The sequence below is a fragment of the Microcaecilia unicolor genome, chromosome 1 (assembly GCF_901765095.1).
Source record: "Microcaecilia unicolor chromosome 1, aMicUni1.1, whole genome shotgun sequence".
NCBI lineage: Eukaryota > Metazoa > Chordata > Amphibia > Gymnophiona > Siphonopidae > Microcaecilia > Microcaecilia unicolor.
Window position 1 is genome coordinate 45,069,714 of NC_044031.1, and position 22,111 is coordinate 45,091,824.

The window sequence follows — 22,111 nt, forward strand, 5'->3', positions numbered from 1 at the left end:
TAGGAGTCAATCATAACTGCTTAACTCCCTCTGGATACCGACCTGCTTGGTTCTAAATGAAACCGATGCAACAGATGTTTCAAAAACCTCATGGAAGGATGAAAACCAACAGATCAGGACAACAACATGGAATATGAAGACAGAAAAAGATCATACAGCATATCCAGTCTAACCATCAAAACCAACTCTATAACCCTTCTCCCTTGGACATCTTCTGTCCCATGTTTTCTAGAATTCAGATACTATCTTCCAATCCAACACCTTAGCCGGAAAGCTGCTCCGTGAATCAGCGTTTAACTTATTAAAAACAACCTTGGGTTACCAATGTAACAAATAGCTTAGAGAACTACAGAACAGCAAATCTAACTTCTATTCTGGGTAAATTTGAAGAGTTGAAAACAAAAAACAAACAAACAAACAAACAATTAAACAATTATTCAGAAGGGTAAATACGATATATTAGAGTCAACACTGCTGTTAAGGGAAGTCATCTCTCACTTATCTGTTAGCTCTTTGAGGCAGTCAAGCACATGGGTAAAGAAGAATCTAGCTGTTAAATTAGTCTAAAAAAACGAGTAATATAATATTGAGTGGTCAGAGGAGCAGGCTGTGAACCACGGAAACCAGAGTTCAAATCTGGCTTCTTTGACTTATACTCCTTGTGACTTTGGGCGAATCACTTCCCCCCCTCAATTGCCTCAGATTGTAAGCTTGCTTGAGAAGCCTACCCACTGTACCTGTACATGTAACTCATCTTGAGCTCAGAATCATTGTCTCCAACCCTAAAAATTAGAATACATAGTGAAGTGATCATGGGGCAGGTTTAAAACAAACAGAGGTAAGTTTTTCAAAAAGGGTAGAGATGCATTGTGGAATCCACTGCACACAAAAGCCGTGGTTTAAAGAGTTACTTGTAGAAAACAAATCAACCGTGGGCTATTTCATCTCTTGGGTTTAACGCATTCTAAACACCTGCTGCTTGCTCCTATCAGAAACAAGGTGGGAGACTAGATGAACTTTTGGAAATGCTATAAATACGGAGCTAAACTAATATAAGAAAGATTACTCCTGTTGCATCTATAGCCCAATAAGGGGACTCACTTTTCTAAAATCTGCTGCCGATTAGATTCACAAGCCTCGCACACAGATTGACCCTTCTCTAGAAGCTTGGCTACTTTGCTTTCCAGATCAGCGTAGAAGTCTTTCCCCTCCTGTGATTTCTTCATGAGATCTTCATAGGCTTCATACGAGGATACCAGTGTCTGCACAGTGTTGTTCCACCTAAAAGAAGGTTAAAAGCAAATTGACAAACATGCAGTTAGATCATTTAAAAATGGAAAGGACACGCTAATAAATGCTTCAGAAAATAACGGATGAAGTTAACACGTCAAATAGTAAAATAAGACTGCAGGAGCACAGATTGGCAAGGGCAGATGGCTTTAAAGAAATACATTGGCAGGGATCAATGATTATCAGGAAATCAGCTGGCAGAGGCCTGACGGCTAGAGGCTGAGCAGGTAGGAGAAAGACGGCCATAGGAGGGTGAACTGATCTAACAGAGCCTTTACTGCAGTGGTTCGTAACTAGTGGTGTCCACACCTCCAAGGGGTGCAAAAAAGGTCAAACGGGGTGCAGAGATGGGTCCTGAAATCAAAGGCAATTTATTCTATTCTACAAATAGCTTATATTCTGCCGTATCTCCAATGGATTCATTCTGGAATACATAAAGAAAAACATCTCAAACAGATGGAATTAAAAAAAATGAACAACAAATTATGACAAACTAAATTAAACTCAGTCTACATTTGAAAATAGAAGTGTCTTCAACTGCTTTCTAAATAAAAAAAATTTAAACTTTCTAGACAGAGTGAAGACAGTTATTAAGGCAGTTTTCAAAGGAAAGTCATGACCTGCTGGCTGACTCAAATCCAAGTGGTAAGTGCCTCTCTAGAGTCCACCCTCGGCACAGGGAGATAGGCTCGTGCCTGCTGTGTGTCTAGTAGGGCTCAACAATGAACTCCATTTGCTAAATGGAGAGCAGATGGGACTTTGGGTCGTTTAAAATGAACCCTAGTAGTTCCAGCACCCGAATAATTCTCCGCATGGACTCCTGAGCACCATCCTTTGATGTGCTCTTCACCAGCCAATTGTCCAGGTAGGGAAACACATGGCCTTCCAGTCTACATAGCGATGCTGCGACTACGGCTAGGCACTTGGTGAAAACCCTGGGAACTGACGTGAGGCCAAACGGCAACATGTGGTACTGGAAGTATTGAGACGTGAGTATAGGCATCCTTTAAGTCCAGAGAGCATAGACCATCTTGTTCCTGAATCATTGGGAGAAGGGAAGGGAAGATGTAAGTGGAGGAGTGGCCTAGTGGTTAGGGTGGTGGACTTTGGTCCTGGGGAACTGAGTTCAATTCCCACTTCAGGCACAGGCAGCTCCTTGTGACTCTGGGCAAGTCACTTAACCCTCCATTGTCCCATGTAAGCCGCATTGAGTCTGCCATGAGTGGGAAAGCGCGGGGTACAAATGTAACAAAAATAAATAAAAAATAAGGAAACATTCCTGAACATTTCTTTGACCAGGAATTTGTTCAGGCACCTTAGGTCTAGGATGGGACGCATCCCCCGTTTTCTTTGGCACAAGGAAGTACCTGGAATAGAATCCCCCCCTTCTTCCCCTGGTGGAATAGGCTTGACCACGTGGGCCTTCAGAAGGGTGGAGTATTCCTCTTCAAGTATCTCCTTTTCACGAGAGCTGAGACGCTGTTGATGGGCAATTTGGTAGTCAGTGCCACCAATGCAGGGCATAACTAAGATGAACTATTTGAAGTCACTTTTACTGTAGCTATGATCTGCTGAAGCCAGTCAAAAACTCATCTCCTGCTTTGACTAGGGAGCCGGCTGGGCCTTGGGCGCAAGCTGTTGATGAGAACGAGCTCGCTGGGTCTCAGCCTGCTGAGGCTGGCGAGAAGGAGCGTACCTACACATCTGTGAGTAGTAGGGACCCCTCTTCGACTTGCCCAAAAACCTCCTGGATGAGGAAGAGGTTGAAGAAGGCACCCGGTGAGAGAGAGTATCAATGTTGTCAGTGTTTTTTTTTTAATGAGGTCAGTGATCTCCTCCACCTTCTCTCCAAAATGGTTATCCCCCGGCATGTGGCATCCACCAATCTTTGCTGGACCACAGGGTCCAAGTCAGAGACACGCAGCCATGAGAGTCTGCACATCGCTATACTTTCAGCAGAGATGTGGGATGCTACTTCGAAGGTAGTGTATGCGCCACTGGCCAAGAACTTACGACACACCTTCTGCTGCTTGACCAGATGGCGAAGAGATTCAGGAGAGAGTCAGACATACTGCACACCAGGTTCCGCAAGTAAAGGCTTGTGTAGAGCTGGTAAGATTGTATGCAGGAGATAAGCATAGAGGTCTGATACATCATCCTCCCAAACAAATCCAGGGTTCGAGCTTCTCTGCCTGGGGGCGCCGAAGCATAGTCCCTGTAATACCTGGCTCTTTTGCGCGCAGATTTCACCACAAGAGTATGATGAGGCAACTGAGGCCTGTCAAACCCTGGGGAACTTTGGATCTAATACATGCAGGCTTATTTTTGAAAGAGAAGGACGCACATCTTTTGACACAAATCAGAAGATGGGCGTCCTTCTCCCAGGGTCGCCCAAATCGGCATAATTGAAAGCAGATTTTGGGCGTCCTCAACTTCTTTCCATCGCGGGGACGACCAAAGTTCCCGGGGGCGTGTCAGAAACGTAGCAAAGGTGGGACTGGGGTGTGCTTAACACATGGACGTCCTCGGCCGATAATGGAAAAAAGAAAGGCGTCCCTGACGAACACTTGGCCGACTTCACTTGGTCCATTTTTTCTTGCGACCAAGCCTCAAAAAGGTGCCCAACTGACCAGATGACTGCCGGAGGGAATTGGGGATAACCTCCCCTTACTCCCCCAGTGGTCACTAATCCCCTTCCACCCTAAAAAAAAAAAAAAAAAAAACTTTAAAAATATTTTCTGCCAGCCTCAAATGTCATGCCCAACTCCATGAAGCAGTTTTAGTGGGTACTGCAGTGCACTTCAAGAAGGCGGACCCAGGCCCATCCCCCTACCTGTTACACTTGTGGTGGTAAATGTGAGCCCTTCATAACCCACCAGAAACCCACTGTACCCACATGTAGGTGCCCCCCTTCACCCCTTAGTGCTATGGTGGTGTTGTACAGTTGTGGGGAGTGGGTTTTGGGGGGCTCAGCACACAAGGTAAGGGAGCTATGCACCTGGGAGCAATTTCTGAAGTCGACTACAGTGCCCCCTAGGGTGCCCGGCTGGTGTCCTGGCATGTCAGGGGGACCAGTGCAATACGAATGCTGGCTCTTCCCATGACCAAATGGCTTGAATTTGGTCGTTTCTGAGATGGGCGTCCTCGGTTTCCATTATCAATGAAAACCGGGGAAACCATCTCTAAGGACGATCAAAATGTTAAGATTTGGGCATCCCCGACCGTATTATTGAAATGAAAGATGGATGCCCATCTTGTTTCGATAATACGGGTTTCCCCACCCCTTCCCGAGGACGTCCGACGAGGATGCCCTCAGGAAAACTTGGGCGCCCCGTTTGATTATGCCCCTCATGATGTCAATCTTTTTGGACAGGACAGGGACTGACAGAGGGGACTCCCAGTTCTTCACCTGAACATCTTTCAGGATCTGGTGAAGAGGGACCGTCACAGCCCTGGGCTCATCCTCCATCTCCAAACAAATTGGTATGGCAGCTGCCATTTCCCTGACAAAACTGGGGAAGGAAAGGCACTCAGGTGGAGACTTCCTCCTTTCCTCTGAAAGGGAGGGGGTCAGATGGGATACCATAGGACTCCTCCTCCGAGAAGTACCGTGGATCTTCATCAGACTCCCATGAGCGCTCCTCATTGGTGTCAGAAAAAAAAAACTCCTCATGGGAGGGCCAACACCAAACCTGCCTAGAGGGACCATGACCTCAAAAGGGGTGTTGAGGTGTACGCTCCAACCCTGACTCTGGAGAAGCTTCCTTCATCGACGAAGGGGTGCCCACAAGGGCAACTGATGGCACTGATGTCGGAGACCTCACCGCAGGTGGAGGGCCTTGCACGGCAGAAGCAAATGGCATGGTTGGTGCAAGCACTCCAGAAGCCGATGCAAACTGTTGTAAAATCCCTGCCAACTGCTCATGGAGAATGGTCCATATGCGCTCATCGTTAGAGGCCATCAGAAAAGGATGAGGCGTTGGATTGGAGACAGGCTGCTGAACTGTCAGGGCCCAAGCTGGTGCCTGGTCCTCGCTGCTTGGAGACCCGTGCATCAGCACCTCCTGTATAGAGAGGGGGTGCAGCCCTCCAGGTACTGATGCTTCTCGGGGACTGAATCCCTTGGTCCCCTGGAGTTCCCTGCACCGTGTGTCAATGGGGATCAATGCCGATGCTTCTTGGCCTTCAACCGATGTCAGTCATCAATGCTCCTTGGTGCAGACGAAGACGACATTGAATCCCCAAGTCATCTCGGTGTCGGGTCCAGTGTTGAGGCAGGTGGACACCCACTAGATGCATGCCCACTCCTAGTGTCCTGCAAGGGTCCCGCATCCATAGGGACTGACGTACCCAATGCAGGTGGCAAGGCTTGATGCCGGTGCCTTTTGCCAACTTCGAGGAATCGGACCGGGCTCCAAATTTTTTCTCTCTCTGAGCCTCTCTGGCCAGCTATGTTCTTTTCTTCATATGAAGACAAAGAATACAGCTGGAAGGGCTATTATTCAGGCTCCAAACACTGAAGACACCAAGAATGGGTGTCCTTCCCAGAGATGGTCCTACTGCACTGGGCATAGTGCTTAACCTTCGATAACGAGGAAAGAAGAATTTCCGTGGCCAAATCGACTCTATGGTGACTTGCAAGAATAAACCCTGACTGGTGCTCAGGCCTAAGAGGGCCTACCAGTGCGGAAAAAGAAAGGACGCTTAGACGCGGGGAAAAAGGTGCTAAAACTGCAAAGGAGAACAAAAGAAACCCTAAAAGGGGAAAAAGAGAAGAAAAAAAAAAAAGTGAAAAAATCCCATAGGGAAGACAAAAAAAAACAAACAAAAAAAAAAACGCTGCTTAAAAGCAACTGCATCTGATGTAGTGAGGATATGCGAAACAGCGCATCTTTTCCTCGCAACGGATGGAAGACGACTGTATGACCTGCGCTCTTGGCCAGGTGTGAAGGCACTTGTGCATGCATGGTGGGAATGCTGTGCGTACTGTTTTAAAGCTGTAGTATGCTGTCATGTAACGCCTAAGTGCTACCCCTAGAACCCACCTGGGGTTAAACCCAGCGGCCACCTAGAGGGTCGGTCCCAGCACTGCCCAGGCCCTCGCAGCTGCACACGTGCTCCTACACTGGCATATCCTCCACCCACCGACTAGGTTCCATTTGCTTCTGGGCAAGTTTCCCACCCACAAGTTATTTCCCCGGTGGTTTCTAAGGACACTGGGGCCACAATCCCAGGGTCCCACAGTTCCTAGAAAACATCCATGGACCAAGATCACAAACCACCAGGATTCTTACTCAGTCCAGGACAACAGAACCAACAAACTATTAGGTTTATTATCATAAAAAAGGCAGAACAGTGAACGTGAAAAAGGTGTAAACAGCAAACAGTAACAGGTAAAATAACAGGAATCAACATTACAACTAACTAAACACTGTCTTACTACCTAAGTGGTACCTGGGGAGTTCAGAAAAAAATAACTGCTCAAAGGATTTGAATAGGGTCTCGGTGCAGAGGTCTTCACTTTCTATGCTCCCACTCTTGAGCCTGGAGAAATTCCAGCACATTCTGGCTAAATCTTAGCCTTCAGGGCAAATCAGGGCCCGGAGCATTAAGGGGTTTCTGGCAAATGGTTACTTTTCTCCTCTGGGGTTTTCCTCTTTTCCTGTGGGGGACAGTAAGCTAAAAAGGTATCAGACCTCTGCTACAGCTATAACGCAGAGGTCAGATACCACCTGCTGGCCAAACAAGAGAAATGCATTAAAGGGAAAAAATAACATTACAGGTCACAGGCAAGAAAGTCCCCTGTTTCACCACATGCGCTATCAAGCGTTCTGCACCAGGTGACTTCACCCCAAATGTGAGAATATGGTCTGCTTGTCCTCGGAGACTTGAGTACTACTGTAATTTTAGTGATATGTTAGCAGTTAGCATTGTTAGCGACACATGTAGCTGTCAGTGGTCTCTACTGGACGAATAGGCTGCAAGAGTGTCATGATCAATTGGGGTATGGGAACTACAAAAGGTGAAGAACTCCTGATTTACTGAGTAGTTCATCATCCCCTCTTCTCTCCTCTATTCCACTTTCTGTAACCATAATTCAGAAAAGTCACTCTTATCTGTGCCCTTCTCCTTCGTCATCATAACCCAACCCTACAACTATCACCCTGACGCACCCTATGTCAAACAGCCTTTCTGTGCTGGTACATCATACTCTCTTTTCTGGCAGTACTCGAATCCAGACTAAAATCCCATCTTTTGAGGTTGCTTTCCAGTTTGGAGCCCAGGCTCTCTTCTGTCACAGTGCTGACAACTTAGATCCATTTCCTTAAACTGGATCAATGAAAATAAGGGGATGGGTTACGATCAAAGCACTTTACATATTATATACAGGCACTTATTTTGTACTTGGGGCAACAGAGGGTTAAGTGACTTGCCCAGATTCACAAGGAGCTGCAGTGAGAATCAAACCAAGTTCCCCTGGTTCTCAGGGCACTGCAATAATTATTAGACTCACACACACACACATAACCTCTAGAAAACAGAAATAGGAATTTCAGAGAAAAGGTTTGAATGACAGTAGGAATTATGTTAGTGGACATAAGACATGCTGTTGTGCTCCTGTGGAAAATGCCCATGGCCACACAGTTGCTAGTCATAGTCATAAGCATTATGCAGAAGCCAGCAAGGACTCACTTGTGCTCAACCTCTGTCAAGATTTTCCTCACGGTGGCGTATTTGACGTTCGCGTCTGTCAAGGCTTTGAGGATATTTTCCTGGGCTGCCAAGTTCTGATCGATGTACACTTTAACCTGATCATACTTCTTCAGCTCTTCCACAAAGACTTTCTGCAAAAGACAGTTAAATGAAGCAACTCATCTCTACCACCAAGAAGCAACTATCGATAAATAGATTTCCTGTAGAGCTTGAAAGAAACCCAGGAAGGCCTTAGTACATCTAATGCTCCCTCAATATTCTAATATCTGAATCATAGTTACCTGATGCTAGGGTCTACCTTAGGGATCAGCACCCAAGAAAAAGATCTAGGTGTCGTTGTAGATAATATGCTGAAATCTTCTGCCAAGCATGTGACAGTGGCCAAAAAAGCAAACAGGATGCTAGGATTAGGAAAAGGATGGTAAACAGGACCGCAAATACTATAATGCCTCTGGTTGCCGTATCTCAAAAAAGAAAAGGCTTAAAGAAGACAGAACAAAATGATAAAGGGGATGGAACTCCTCTCATATAAGGATATACTAAAGAGGTTAGGGCTCTTCAGCTTGGAAAAGAGATGCATGAGGGGAGATATGACTGAGGTCTACAAAACCCTGAGTGATTTAAAACGAGTAGAAGTGAATAGATTTTTTATTTGTTCCAAAAGTACAAAGACTAGGGGCATTCAAGGAAGTTAGATGGAAATATTTTTAAAACAAATAGGAAGAAATATATTTTCACTCAACAAATCGTTAAGTTCTGGAACTCTTTGTAGGAGGATGTAGTAACAGTGGTTAGCGTATCTGGGTTTAAAAAAGGTATGGACAAGTTCATGGAGGAAAAATTCATAGTCTGCTATTGAGACAGACTTGGGGAAGCTACTGCTTGCCCTGGGATTGGTAGCATTGAATGTTGCCACTATCTGGGTTTCCACCAGGTACTTGTGACCTGGCTTGGCCACTGTTGGAGACAGGATACTGAGCTAGATGGACCACTGGTCTGACCCAGTATGGCTATTCTTATTGTAAATAAAGTTTTAAAAATATAAACAGACATAATACTAGTAATATCTATATATTATAATTTGAAAACCTGATGTGTAATTGATACTGATAAAACAAATGTGCTGCACTAAGCAATCTATCAAGTAAGACCTATAAAGATACAAAAATAAGCTGGGATAGGCATACTGCTGAAAAATATTTTCTAGAGGATGATCAGTTCATGAAATAGTCTACCAAACATGCCAGAATCAGGGTACTGAAGTGGGGGCAGGTTTCATAGGATGGTACCCGAAGATTGGAGGGTGGCCAAAGTAATGTCTATTTTTAAAGCACATTCCAGAGGTAATCCAGGAAATTACAGATGGTGAGCCCGACATTGGTGCCGGGCAAAATGATAGAGACTATCATAAGCATGGACAAAGCCAACATGGATTTAGTCAAGGGAAATCTTGTTTCAACAATCTACTACACTTCTTTGAAGGGGTGAATAAACATGTGGATAAAGGTGAGCCAGTCAATATTATGTATCTGAATTTTCAAAAGGAATTTGACAAAGTACCTCATGAAAGACTACTGAGGAAATTATAAAGTCATGGGGTAGGAGTTAACGTTGTACTGTGGATAAAAAAAAAAAAAAACTAGTTAAAAGATAGAAAACAGACAGTAGGGTTAAATGGTCAGTATTCTCAATAGAGAAGGGTAGACAGTGGGGTTCCCCAGGGGTCTCTGCTAGAACCACTGCTTTCTAACATATTTATAAATGATCTAGAGATGGGAATAACTAGTGAGGTAATTACATTTGCTGATGACACAAAGGTATTCAAAGTTGTTACATCACAAAAGGACTGTGAAAAATTGCAAGAGGACCCTACAACACTGGAAGACTGTACATCCTAATGGCAGAAAACGTTTAATATGAACAACAGCAAAGTGACGCATGTGGGAAAGAGGAACCCAAACTATAGCTACGTGATGCAAGGTTCCACATAGGAGTCACTGACCAGGAAAAGGATCTAGGTGTCATCGTTGATAAAGCGAAGATACTTACCTGTAAGCAGGTATTCTCTGAGGACAGCAGGCTGATTGTTCTCACATGTGGGTCAATGTCCACGGCAGGCCAGGAATTGGCAAAAAAATTTTGCAAGCAAAATAACATCAAAGTCTTTCGAGAGAGTTCCGTCGCGTAGGCAGTGCGAACGACTTCCTGCCCGCCATGTGAGCGTGCCTCTTCAGTTTAATCAAAAAGCATATAAACAAGAAAATAACAATAACAACAACTCCAAAGGGGAGGAGGACGGGTTTGTGAGAACAATCAGCCTGCTGTCCTCAGAGAATACCTGCCACAGATAAGTATCTTCGCTTTCTCCGAGGACAAGCAGGCTGCTTGTTCTCACATGTGGGGTATCCCTAGCAACCAGGCTCACTCAAAACAATGAACATTGGTCAACTGGGCCTCGCAACGGCGAGGACATAACAGAGATTGACCTGAAACCATAAACAACTAACTGGGAGTGCAGCCTGGAACAGAACAAAAATGGGTCTAGGGGGGTGGAGTTGGATTCTAAACCCCGAACAGATTCTGCAGCACTGACTGCCCAAAACGACTGTCGCGTCGGGTATCCTGCTGAAGGCAGTAGTGACATGTGAATGTGTGGACTGATGACCACGTTGCAGCCTTGCAAATCTCTTCAATGGAGGCTGACTTTAAGTGAGCCACTGACGCAGCCATGGCTCTAACATTATGAGCCGTGACATGGCCCTTTAGAGTCAGCCCAGCTTGGGCATAAGTGAAGGAAATGCAATCTGCTAGCCAATTGGAGATTGTGCATTTTCCAATGGCGACTCCCCTCCTGTTGGGATCGAAAGAAACAAACAACTGGGCAGACTGTCTGAAGAGATGTGTCCGCTCCACATAAAAAGTCAATGCTCTCTTGCAGTCCAAGGTATGCAAACTGCTTTCGCCAGGGCGGGTATGAGGACGGGGAAAAAATGTTGGCAAGACAACTGACTGGTTCAGATGGAACTCGGACACCAACTTGGGCAGGAACTTAGGGTGTGTGCAGAGAACTACTCTATTATGATGGAATTTGATATAAGGTGTATGCACTACCAAGGCCTGAAGCTCACTGACCCTACGAGCAAGTAACAGCCACCAAGAAAATGACCTTCCAGGTCAAGTACTTCAGATGGCAGGAATTCAGTGGCTCAAAAGGAGCTTTCATCAGCTGGGTGAGTACGACGTTGAGATCCCATGACACTGGTGGAGGTTTAACTGGGGGCTATGACAAAAGCAAACCTCTCATGAAGCGAGCAACTAAAGGCTGTCCAGAGATAGGCTTACCTTCTACACGCAATGATAAACACTAATCGCACTAAGGTGAACTCTTACGGAGTTGGTCTTGAGACCAGACTCTGACAAGTGTAGAAGGTATTCAAGTAGGGTCTGTGTAGGATAAAAAAAAGAGAATCTAGGGCCTTGCTGTTACACCAGATGGCAAACCTCCTCCATTTGAAAGAGTAACACCTCCTGGAGGAATCTTTTCTGGAAGCAAGCAAGACTTGAGAGACACCCTCTGAAAGACCCAAGGAGGCGAATTCTAAGCTCTCAACATCCAGGCCATGACAGCCAAGCCAGAGACTGGAGATTGGGATGTAGAAGCGACCCCTCGTTCTGGGTGATGAGGGTTAGACAACATTCCAATCTCCATGGTTCCTCGGAGGACAACTCCAAAAGAAGAGGGAACCAAATCTGATGCGGCCAGAAGGTAGCTATCAGAATCATGGTTCCGCAGTCTTGTTTGAGTTTCAGCAAAGTCTTCCCTATTAGAGGTATGGGAGGATATGCATACAGAAGGCCTGTTCCACAATGTAGAAGAAAGGCATCTGACGCTAGTCTGTTGAGGGCCTGAAGTCTGGAACAGAACTGAGGGACCTTGTGATTGATCTGAGTGGAAAAAAGATCCACCGAGGGGGTGCCCCACGCTCGGAAGATCTTGCGGACTACACCCATGTTCAGTGACCACTCATGAGGTTGCATTACCCTGCTCAGTCTGTCGGCCAGACTGTTGTTTACGCCTGCCAGATAAGTGGCTTGTAGAAACATGCCGTGACGGCGTGCCCAAAGCCACATCTGGACGGCTTCCTGACACAGAGGGCGAGATCCGGTGCCCCCCTGCTTGTTGGTATAATACATGGCAACCTGATTGTCTGTCTGAATCAATATGATTTGGTTGGATAGCCGGTCTCTGAAAGCCTTTAAAGCATTCCAGATCACTTGCAATTCCAGGAGATTGATCTGAAGGCCTTTTTCCTGAAAGGACCAAGCTCCTTGAGTGTGAAGTCCATCTACATGAGCTCCCCACCCCAGGAGGGATGCATGCGTCGTCAGCACTTTTTGTGGCTGAGGAATTTGGAATGGATGTCTCAAGGTCAAATTGGATAAAATCGTCCACCACTGCAAGGAATTCCGAAAGTCGGTGGACAGTTGGATCACATCCTCTAGACTCCCGCAGCTTGATACCACTGGGAAGCTAGGGTCCATTGAGCTGATCTCATGTGTAGGCGTGCCATGGGAGTCACATGAACCGTGGAGGCCAAGTGCCCCAGAAGTCTCAACATCTGCCGAGCTGTAATCTGTTGAGAAGCTCGAACCATGGACACTAGGGACAGGAGGTTGTCTGCCCTTGCCTCGGGAAGATAAGCTCGCGCTTTGTGTTCAACAGTGCTCAAATGAATTCCAATTTTTGAACTGGGGTGAGATGGGACTTCCAGTAATTGATCACGAACCCCAGTAGTTCTAGCACCTGAATAGTCATTCGCATGGACTGTAGAGCTCCTGCCTCCGAGGTGCTCTTCACCAGCCAATTGTCGAGATAAGGGAACACATGCACTCCCAGTCTGCGTAGCGATGCTGCGACTACCGCTAGGCACTTTGTGAACACTCTGGGTGCAGACGCCAGACCAAAGGGCAGTACACAGTACTGAAAGTGCTGAGTTCCCTGCCGAAATCGAAGATACTTCCTGTGAGCTGGGAGTATCGAAATGTGAGTGTAAGCATCCTTTAAGAGCATAGCCGATCATTCTCTTGAATCATGGGAAGAAGGGTGCCCAGGGAAACCATCCTGAACTTTTCTCGAACCAGATATTTGTTCAGGCCCCTTAGGTCTAGGATGGGACACATCCCCCTGTTTTCTTTTGCACAAGGAAGTACCTGGAATAGAATCCCAGCCCTTCTTCCCCTGGTGGAACGGGTTCGACCGCACTGGCCTTTAGAAGGGCAGAGTTCCTCTGAAAGTACCTGCCTGTGCTGGGAGCTGTAATAATGAGCTCCTGGTGGGAAATTTGGAGGTTTGGATTCCAGATTGAGGGTGTATCCTAACCGGACTATTTGAAGAACCCACCGGTCGGAGGTTATGAGAGGCCACCTTTGGGGAAAAAAAACATCAACCTCCCCCCTACCAGCAAGTCGTCCAGTAAGGACACTTTTAGAGAGGCTATGCTGAACTGGAGCCAGTCAAAAGCCCGTCCCTTGCTTTTGCTGGGGAGCAGAACGGGCCTTAGTTGCACGCTGTTGATGAGAATGAGCGCGCTGGGGTTGAGCCTGGGCAGGCTGCTGAGAAGCAGGAGTGTATCTACGCCTAGCGTAGGTATAGGGGGCACTCCTCCTCCCTCCAAAAAAACCTCCTAGATGAGGAGGCAGTAGCAGAAGGTGCCCGGTGGGAGCGAGAATCCATAGCATCATTATGCTTCTTGATTTGATCAACTAGATCCTCTACTTTTTCTCCAAAAAGATTGTCCCCCCCCGGCAAGGAACATCCGCCATCCGCTGCTGGACAGAATGATCCAGGTCAGAGACACACAGCCATGAGAGTCTGTGCATCACTATACCTTGAGCAGCGATTCTGGATGTCACGTCAAAAGTACCCCTGGCCAGGAACTTGCAACATGCCTTCTGCTGCCTGACCACCTGGCGAAAAGGCTCGGCCAGCTCCGTAGGGAGTGTCTCAACCAAGCTGGACAGTTGACATATCAAATTCTGCAAGTATATGCTCGTGAAGAGCTGGTATGATTGGATCTTGGCAGCGAGCATAGCGGCCCGATACGTCTTCTTCCCAAAAGAATCAAGAGTCCTAGCTTCTCTGCCTGGGGGCGCCGAAGCATAGTCTCTAGTACTCCTAGCTCTCGAGAGTGGAATCCACCACCACGGAATTGTGGGGTAATTGGGACCTCATCAATCCAGGTTCACCGTGGATCCGGTATTGGGACTCAGCTTTCTTGGGAACCACAGGGCCAGACAGAGGGGCGGACCAGTTTCGCATAAGGACTTCCTTCAGTACCTTGTGCAGAGGGACTGTCACAGCCTCTTTAGTTGGAGAAGAATAATCCAGGACCTCGAGCATCTCAGTCCTGGGCTCATCCTCAACCTCCACAGGGAAGGGAATAGCCGTAGCCATTTCCCAGACAAAGGAGGAAAAAGACAGACTCTCGGGTGGAGATAAGACTTTCTTTCCAGTGGAGGGGAAGGGTCAGAGGGAATCCCAAAGGACTCATTAGAAGAGAAGTACCTGGGATCTTCCTCTGATTCCCATGAGCGCTCCTGCTCTGTGTTGGATACAACCTGTGTCAAGGTACTTTGACACTGGACCTGCCTCAACGCCGAGGAACAATGTCCTCTGTGGCGATGTTGAGAAGTCGACGCCCGATCTGACTGTGGCGAAGCTCCCTCCACCGACGTCGAAGGGGAGTCGACCTGGGTGACAGCTGACGCCGATGCCGCAGGCGGCACCACAGTCGGAGACCTCACCACAGGAGACGGGCCAGACACCGCTGCAGCAGATGACACAGAAGGTGCAAGCACCCCCGACACTGAAGCTGATTGTCACAGTAAGTCTTCCAGAAGTTCTGGAAACAAGGCCCAGATACGTTCGTCGAGAGCCACCATCGGAGAAGGCTGCGGGGCCGGTGGAACAGGCGGTGTCAGAATCCGTGGAGGCTTGGGAGCAGGTACCAGGCTGCCAAGAGACCGATGCATCGGTACCTCCTGTACAGAGGGGGAGTGATCCTCTCAGCACTGATGCTTCTCGGGTGCCGACTCTCTCGACGCCCCGGAGCTCCCAGTACCGTGTGTCGAAGGAGAACGATGACGGTGCTTCTTAGCGTTCGCTCGACATCCGTCATTGAGACTCCTTGGTACCGATGAAGAGGACGTGGAATCCTCATGTCTCCTTGGGGCCGGGTCCGACGAAGGTCAGTCCCGGGGGGCCTGCATAACAGGAGGCCTCAAGGCAGGTGGAGACCCACTCGACACCTCACTGCTCCCAGAGCGAGTTGGTCTCTCAGCAGCCATTACCTCTCTCCTTGACATCGATGCTCCTGTCGATGTTGACGACGCCAATCTCGGTACCAATGTCGACGTCGAAGGACCAGACTGAGCCCCAAAAAGCTTCTCTCGTTGGACCTCTCGAGACGCTTGGGTCCGTTTCTTCATACAAAGACACAGACTACATGCGGCTGGGCTATGGTCGGGCCCGAAGCACTGGATACACCAGGCGTGGGTATCTGTACCTGAGATGGTCTGGTTGCACCGAGTACAACGTTTGAAGCTGCTGGGTGTCTGATGACATGGAAGAAAAAATGGCTTCGGCGAAATCAAATAATGCGATTGTGCTATAAAAGAAAAAGCACAAAAAAGGGAAAACCCAACTGTGCGGCCCAAAGGCCGGCTGCGTTGAAAAAGAAAGGAAACTTTAAAGGTGGACAAAAAATAAGAAAAACTATGGGAAAACTACTTTTTTTTTTTTAATTTTAAAAACGAAAATAAAGCAAAAACTGAGTCGCGAAGAGTAGTTCTCTTCCTGGGCCTGACGGAGCGCAGAGTAAACACTACCACACCTAACTGCGGAGAAAAAATATCTGAAGAGGCACGATTGTGTGGTGGGCAGGAAGTTGTTTGCACATGTGTGGGTTGCGGTGCCTGTGCCACGGAACTCTCTTGAAGGACTTTGATGTTATTTTGCTTGCAAAACTTTTTTCCCGATTCCTGGGCCCACATGTGAGAACAAGCAGCCTGCTTGTCCTCGGAGAAGTTGAAACTCTCTCTATCTATCTATGCTACCACATACCATCAAATTGATGAAATCAGGATGCACTTGGGGTCACAGCACAAAGTTCAAGTAGTGATGTGACAACTTGGAAATGAACTACTCCCAGTATTTAAACATGAAAGAATGAGCTAAAACTCAGGATTCTTGCAGCAAGGTTCCTAGTTCCACATTGTTTGCAGGTTAGGTATATATCCTATTATTTTTAACATTTTTGCTCTGTAATAACTTTTTTCAATTTTATATTTTACTCTTATGGTTTGTTTTTAGCATTTTGTTTGTTTCCTTTATCCCTCCCTAGTAGAAGTGTGGGGGCAGGTTCCCCTAAACTATGTCCAGTCACTGGAATCACTATTTGAGCTTTGAGCCATCACCCTAAGCATATCCTGATCTCAATTAGTTGGTGGTATGTGCTAGTGATTTATATCTATACATTTACATACCTCTTTCCTTATTTTATTTCTTATTCATTACCCCGCCCACCTTTCTGCAGAGTTAATATACTTCAGTTTTGTGTTCTCTGAGGTGATGGAGATGCAGAGTATAATAGCTATTTCAGGAAAGCTTCTGATTGTCTTGAGCTCTGGGACATCATTCTGATGGTGCTGGCGCAAGCTATCATTTTTTTTTTTTTGTTACATTTGTACCCCACGCTTTCCCACTCATGGCAGGCTCAATGCGGCGGGCAATGGAGGGTTAAGTGACTTGCCCAGAGTCACAAGGAGCTGCCTGTGCCGGGAATCGAACTCAGTTCCCCAGGACCAAAGTCCACCACCCTAACCACTAGGCCACTCCTAGGGTTCATAAGATATGAACCCTATCTTGCCTGGCTTTCATCCTATTGCTCTAACTCCTAAAACCATGAGCATTGGACCACTTGCCTTCATTTCCGACCTGTCTGTAGTCACCAGTGATGTGGTGATGTCATCCTTCTGGATGGTGTCTCTGAGTTGCTGCTCCAAGGACAGTCGCTGCTCCTTCATCTCCTGGACCTTGTACAAAATTCGCTTCAGGTTTTGCAGTACCAGTGTGTCATCTGTGAGAGAAGGAAGCAAGGATGCAAAACCCCTTATGCAGAGCATCACAGCAGCACTGAGAAACATTACTATACCAGACTCCAAACTTATTTTTTAGCTCATCACTAGCTGTTGAGTCCCCAGTGCTTAATTCACAAGTTTAGCTTTATGAATGAAATTCATGCTGAAACAATAAAAATCACTAAAGGTCTGAACTCCTAGTGCCCTGACACAGCCTGATTCAGTAGCTCTAGAGCAGTGCCACTGTATGCCATGCACAGGATGTCCTTTACCTTCGGTGAGTACAGGAATGGGCAGAGCAGCCTGAAGCTGTTCCAGAGGGCCGCTCAATAGCCTGAGGTTGCTGATGTGCAGGTTCATGGCTTTGTGCAGCTCGGTGTTGGTGAAGCTTGCCTTCTCATGCACCTCCATGTACTTGGCCCACTCCTTTTTGACTTCGGCGACTCCAGCAGAGGGAGGGCTGCTGGGCTGCGGCTGAGACTGCTTCCCCACCATATCCTGCAGCCTCTTCTCTTGTAACTCATTTTCATCTAGGAGGTCTCTGATCTCTTTGAGAGAGGCTTCCACATCTGTATAGACCCCAGAGAGAACTACAAGAACGAGAGAGAGAGATATATGGATAGAAAAATCATCTAAAATTTAAGTTTGCAAAGTACAGCAATAAAAATTAGTCTGATTTCTTTTGGCTTCTGTATTCTTTTTGGTATTATTGCTACTCCCCAACCACAAAAAGTACAATACAAAAATCAAGCAGATTGCCACAACAGTACACAGTTGGGATTTTCTGTAAATCAGCGATGAGCCTGTAATAGCCCTGTATGTCTATAGGGAATTTTCATGACACCCTGCTTTAAATGAACACAAATTAAGCCTTTATCTGTTTCTCTGGATATTTTTCCTTTGATAAGCCCTTTGATAAGCTTGTGAAAAGAACCAATAGTTATCACAATGAGTTGAAAAAAGCCTATTTAAGAAAATGTGCCTTTTTTGTATATATCTTATAGAATCATAGAAGGAACTGAAAGGAACATCAAGAGGTTCTAATTCATCCCAGGGCTCCAGCCAGGATCTACAATGCTTGAATCATACCAGATATATGTTTGCCTCATCTGCTAAGAAGATAAGAATAGCCATACTGGGTCAGACCAATGGTGAATCTAGCCCAGTATCCTACTTCCAACAGTGGCCAATCCAGGTCACTAGCACCTGGCAGAAACCCAATCAGTAGCAACATTCCATGCTACCAATCCCATGGCAAGCAGTGGCTTCCCCATGTCCATCTCAATAACTTTTGCTCCAGGGACTTGTCCAAACCTTTTTTAAACTCAGATATGCTAACTGCTGTTACCATATCCTCCAGCAGGGAATTCCAGAGCTCAACTAGTCTTTGAGTGAAAAAATATTATGTACTTATGACTGGGGCCCTAGAGAGTGGCGGGTTCAGCTCTGGTCAACTTGTTGGGCAGACTAGAGGGATCGTGCGGGTCTTTATTTGATGTAATTTACTGTATGAATCCCTTCCCCCAGTGTCCCTGCAAAACACAGAGAAAAATAGACCAAATCACATGAAATGACGACACCACCTTAGGGAGAAAGGAAGGGACCAAACAAATTACTATCTTCTCACAAGAAGTAACCATAAAATGTCTCTTAAGACAAGGTCTGCAGCTCTGATAGTCTCCTCACTGAATAGATAACTTCCAAGAATACTATTTTCAAAGTAAGATCCTTTGAAGCAGGTTCAGATCCCAAGGAGGCACAACCAGATGCCTAAGAGGTTTCAACAGCTTAAAGCCTCTCAGAAACTGTACCATATCTGAATAAGTCACCGGAGACCATCCACAAACAGCGAATGCTTCATACCTGTAGAAGGTATTCTTCGAGGACAGCAGGCTGATTGTTCTCACAAATGGGTGACGTCCACGGCAGCCCCTCCGATCGGAGATCTTCCTAGCAACAGAGTTTGATAGTTCTCGCGCGCGCCCGCGATGCGCGCATGCGCGGCCGTCTTCCCGCCCGAAATCGCTCGTGTTCGCTAGTCCCGTACCAAGCAAAAACAAGAGAAGGGAAGACACAACTCCAAAGGGGAGGCGGGCGGGTAGGTGAGAACAATCAGCCTGCTGTCCTCGGAGAATACCTTCTACAGGTATGTAGCATTCGCTTTCTCCGAGGACAAGCAGGCTGCTTGTTCTCACAAATGGGGTATCCCTAGCCCCCAGGCTCACTCAAAACAACAAACATTGGTCAATTGGGCCTTGCAACGGCGAGGACATATCTGAGATTGATCTAAACTTTTCCAACTAACTGAGAGTGCAGCCTGGAACAGAATAAAAATGGGCCTAGGGGGGTGGAGTTGGATTCTAAACCCCAAACAGATTCTGCAGCACCGACTGCCCGAACCGACTGTCGCGTCGGGAATCCTGCTGAAGGCAGTAGTGAGATGTGAATGTGTGGACAGATGACCACGTTGCAGCCTTGCAAATCTCTTCAATAGTGGCTGACTTCAAGTGGGCCACTGATGCCGCCATGGCTCGAACACTATGAGCCGTGACATGACCCTCAAGAGCCAGCCCAGCCTGGGCATAAGTGAAGGAAATACAATCTGCTAGCCAATTGGAGATGGTCCGTTTCCCGACAGCGACCCCTTTCCTATTGGGGTCGAAAGAAACAAACAATTGGGCGAACTGTCTGTGGGGCTGTGTCCGCTCCAGATAGAAGGCCAATGCTCGCTTGCAGTCCAATGTGTGCAGCTGACGTTCAGCAGGGCGGGTATGAGGACGGGGAAAAAATGTTGGCAAGACAATTGACTGGTTCAGATGGAACTCCGACACCACCTTCGGCAAGAACTTAGGGTGAGTGCAGAAGACTACCCTGTTATGATGAAATTTGGTATAAGGAGCATGAGCCACCAAGGCTTGAAGCTCACTGACTCTGCGAGCTGAAGTAACTGCCACCAAGAAAATGACCTTCCAGGTCAAGTACTTCAGATGACAGGAGTCCAGTGGCTCAAAAGGAGGTATCAGCTGGGTGAAAACGACATTGAGATCCCATGACACTGTAGGAGGTTTGAGTGGGGGCTTTGACAAAAGCAAACCTCTCATGAAGCGAACTACTAAAGGCTGTCCCGAGATCGGCTTATCTTCCACATGGTAATGGTATGCACTAATCGCACTAAAACCAACTTACAGAGTTGGTTTTAAGACCAGACTCCGATAAATGTAGAAGGTATTCAAGCAGGGTCTGTGTAGGACAAGAACGAGGATCTAAGGCCTTGCCATCACACCACACAGCAAACCATCGCCAGAGGAAAAAATAACTCCTCTTGGTAGAATCTTTCCTGGAAGCAAGCAAGACTCGGAAGACACTCTCTGACAGACCCAAGGAGGCGAAGTCTACGCTCTCAACATCCAGGCCATAAGGGCCAGAGACCGGAGGTTGGGATGGAGAAGCGCCCCCTCGTTCTGCGTGATGAGGGTTGGAAAGCAGTCCAATCTCCACGGTTCTTCGGAAGACAACTCCAGAAGAAGAGGGAACCAGATCTGACAAGGCCAAAAAGGAGCAATCAAAATCATGATTCCCTTGTCTTGCTTGAGTTTCAGCAAAGTCCTCCCTATCTCAGAGGAATGGGAGGATACGCGTACAGGAGGCCTTCCCCCCAAAACAGAAGGAAAGCCGTGGGCCTGCAGCCTGGAACAGAACTGAGGGACCTTGTGATTGGTCTGAGTGGCAAAGAGGTCCACCAAGGGGGTGCCCCACACTTGGAAGATCTCGCGAACCACTCTGGAACTGAGCGACCACTCGTGAGGTTGCATGATCCTGCTCAATCTGTCGGCCAGACTGTTGTTTACGCCTGCCAGATACGTGGCCTGGAGCCACATGCCGAACCGGCGTGCCCAATGCCACATGCTGACGGCTTCCCGACACAGGGGGCGAGATCCGGTGCCCCCCTGCTTGTTGATGTAATACATAGCAACCTGGTTGTCTGTCTGAATTTGGATAATTTGATGGGACAGCCGATCTCTGAAAGCCTTCAGAGCATTCCAGACCGCTCGCAACTCCAGGAGGTTGATCTGTAGACCTTGTTCCTGGACGGACCAAGTCCCCTGGGTGTGGAGCCCATCGACATGCGCTCCCCCACCCCAGGAGTGACGCGTCCGTGGTCAGCACCTTTTGCGGCTGAGGAATCTGGAAGGGACGTCCCAGGGTCAAATTGGATCGAATTGTCCACCAATGGAGGGAGAGGAGAAACCTCGTGGACAAGCGGACCACGTCCTCTAGGCTCCCAGCAGCCTGGCACCACTGGGAGGCTAGGGTCCATTGAGCTGATCTCATACAAAGGCGGGCCATGGGAGTCACGTGAACCGTGGAGGCCATGTGGCCGAGCAATCTCAACATCTGCCGAGCTGTGATCTGCTGAGACGCCCGCACTGAGGAGACAAGGGTCAGCAGATTGTCAGCCCTGGCCTCTGGAAGGTAGGCACGGGCCATCTGAGAATCCAGCAGAGCTCCTATGAATTCGAGTTTCTGAACTGGAAGAAGGTGGGACTTTGGATAATTTATCACAAACCCTAGCAGCTCCAGGAGTCGAATAGTCACCTGCATGGACTGCTGAGCTCCTGCCTCGGAGGTGTTCTTTACCAGCCAATCGTCAAGGTAAGGGAACACATGCACTCCCAGCCTGCGTAGAGAAGCCGCTACTACGGCTAGGCATTTGGTGAACACTCTGGGCGCGGAGACGAGCCCAAAGGTAGTACACAGTACTGAAAATGCCGTGTTCCCAGACGAAATCGAAGATACTGCCTGTGAGCTGGCAGAATCGGGATGTGCGTATAGGCATCCTTTAAGTCCAGAGAGCATAGCCAATCGTCCTGTTGAATCATGGGAAGAAGGGTGCCCAGGGAAAGCATCCTGAACTTTTCTCGGACCAGATATTTGTTCAGGGCCCTCAAGTCTAGGATAGGACGCATCC

General features: G+C 47.5%; 1 protein-coding gene across 1 annotated transcript in view; it reads right to left on the reverse strand.

Moving 5' to 3' along the window:
- PTPN23 (protein tyrosine phosphatase non-receptor type 23) overlaps positions 1 to 22,111 on the reverse strand; it is a 157,639-nt gene that overhangs the window by 49,771 nt on the left and 85,757 nt on the right. Inside the window, exons 16-19 of the mRNA XM_030196672.1 lie at positions 17,415 to 17,732; positions 16,987 to 17,141; positions 7,984 to 8,135; positions 1,102 to 1,281 (exon numbers count right to left, since the gene is read on the reverse strand). Of these exons, the coding sequence (XP_030052532.1) occupies positions 1,102 to 1,281; positions 7,984 to 8,135; positions 16,987 to 17,141; positions 17,415 to 17,732 (805 nt within the window). The remainder of the gene's footprint in view (positions 1 to 1,101; positions 1,282 to 7,983; positions 8,136 to 16,986; positions 17,142 to 17,414; positions 17,733 to 22,111) is intronic.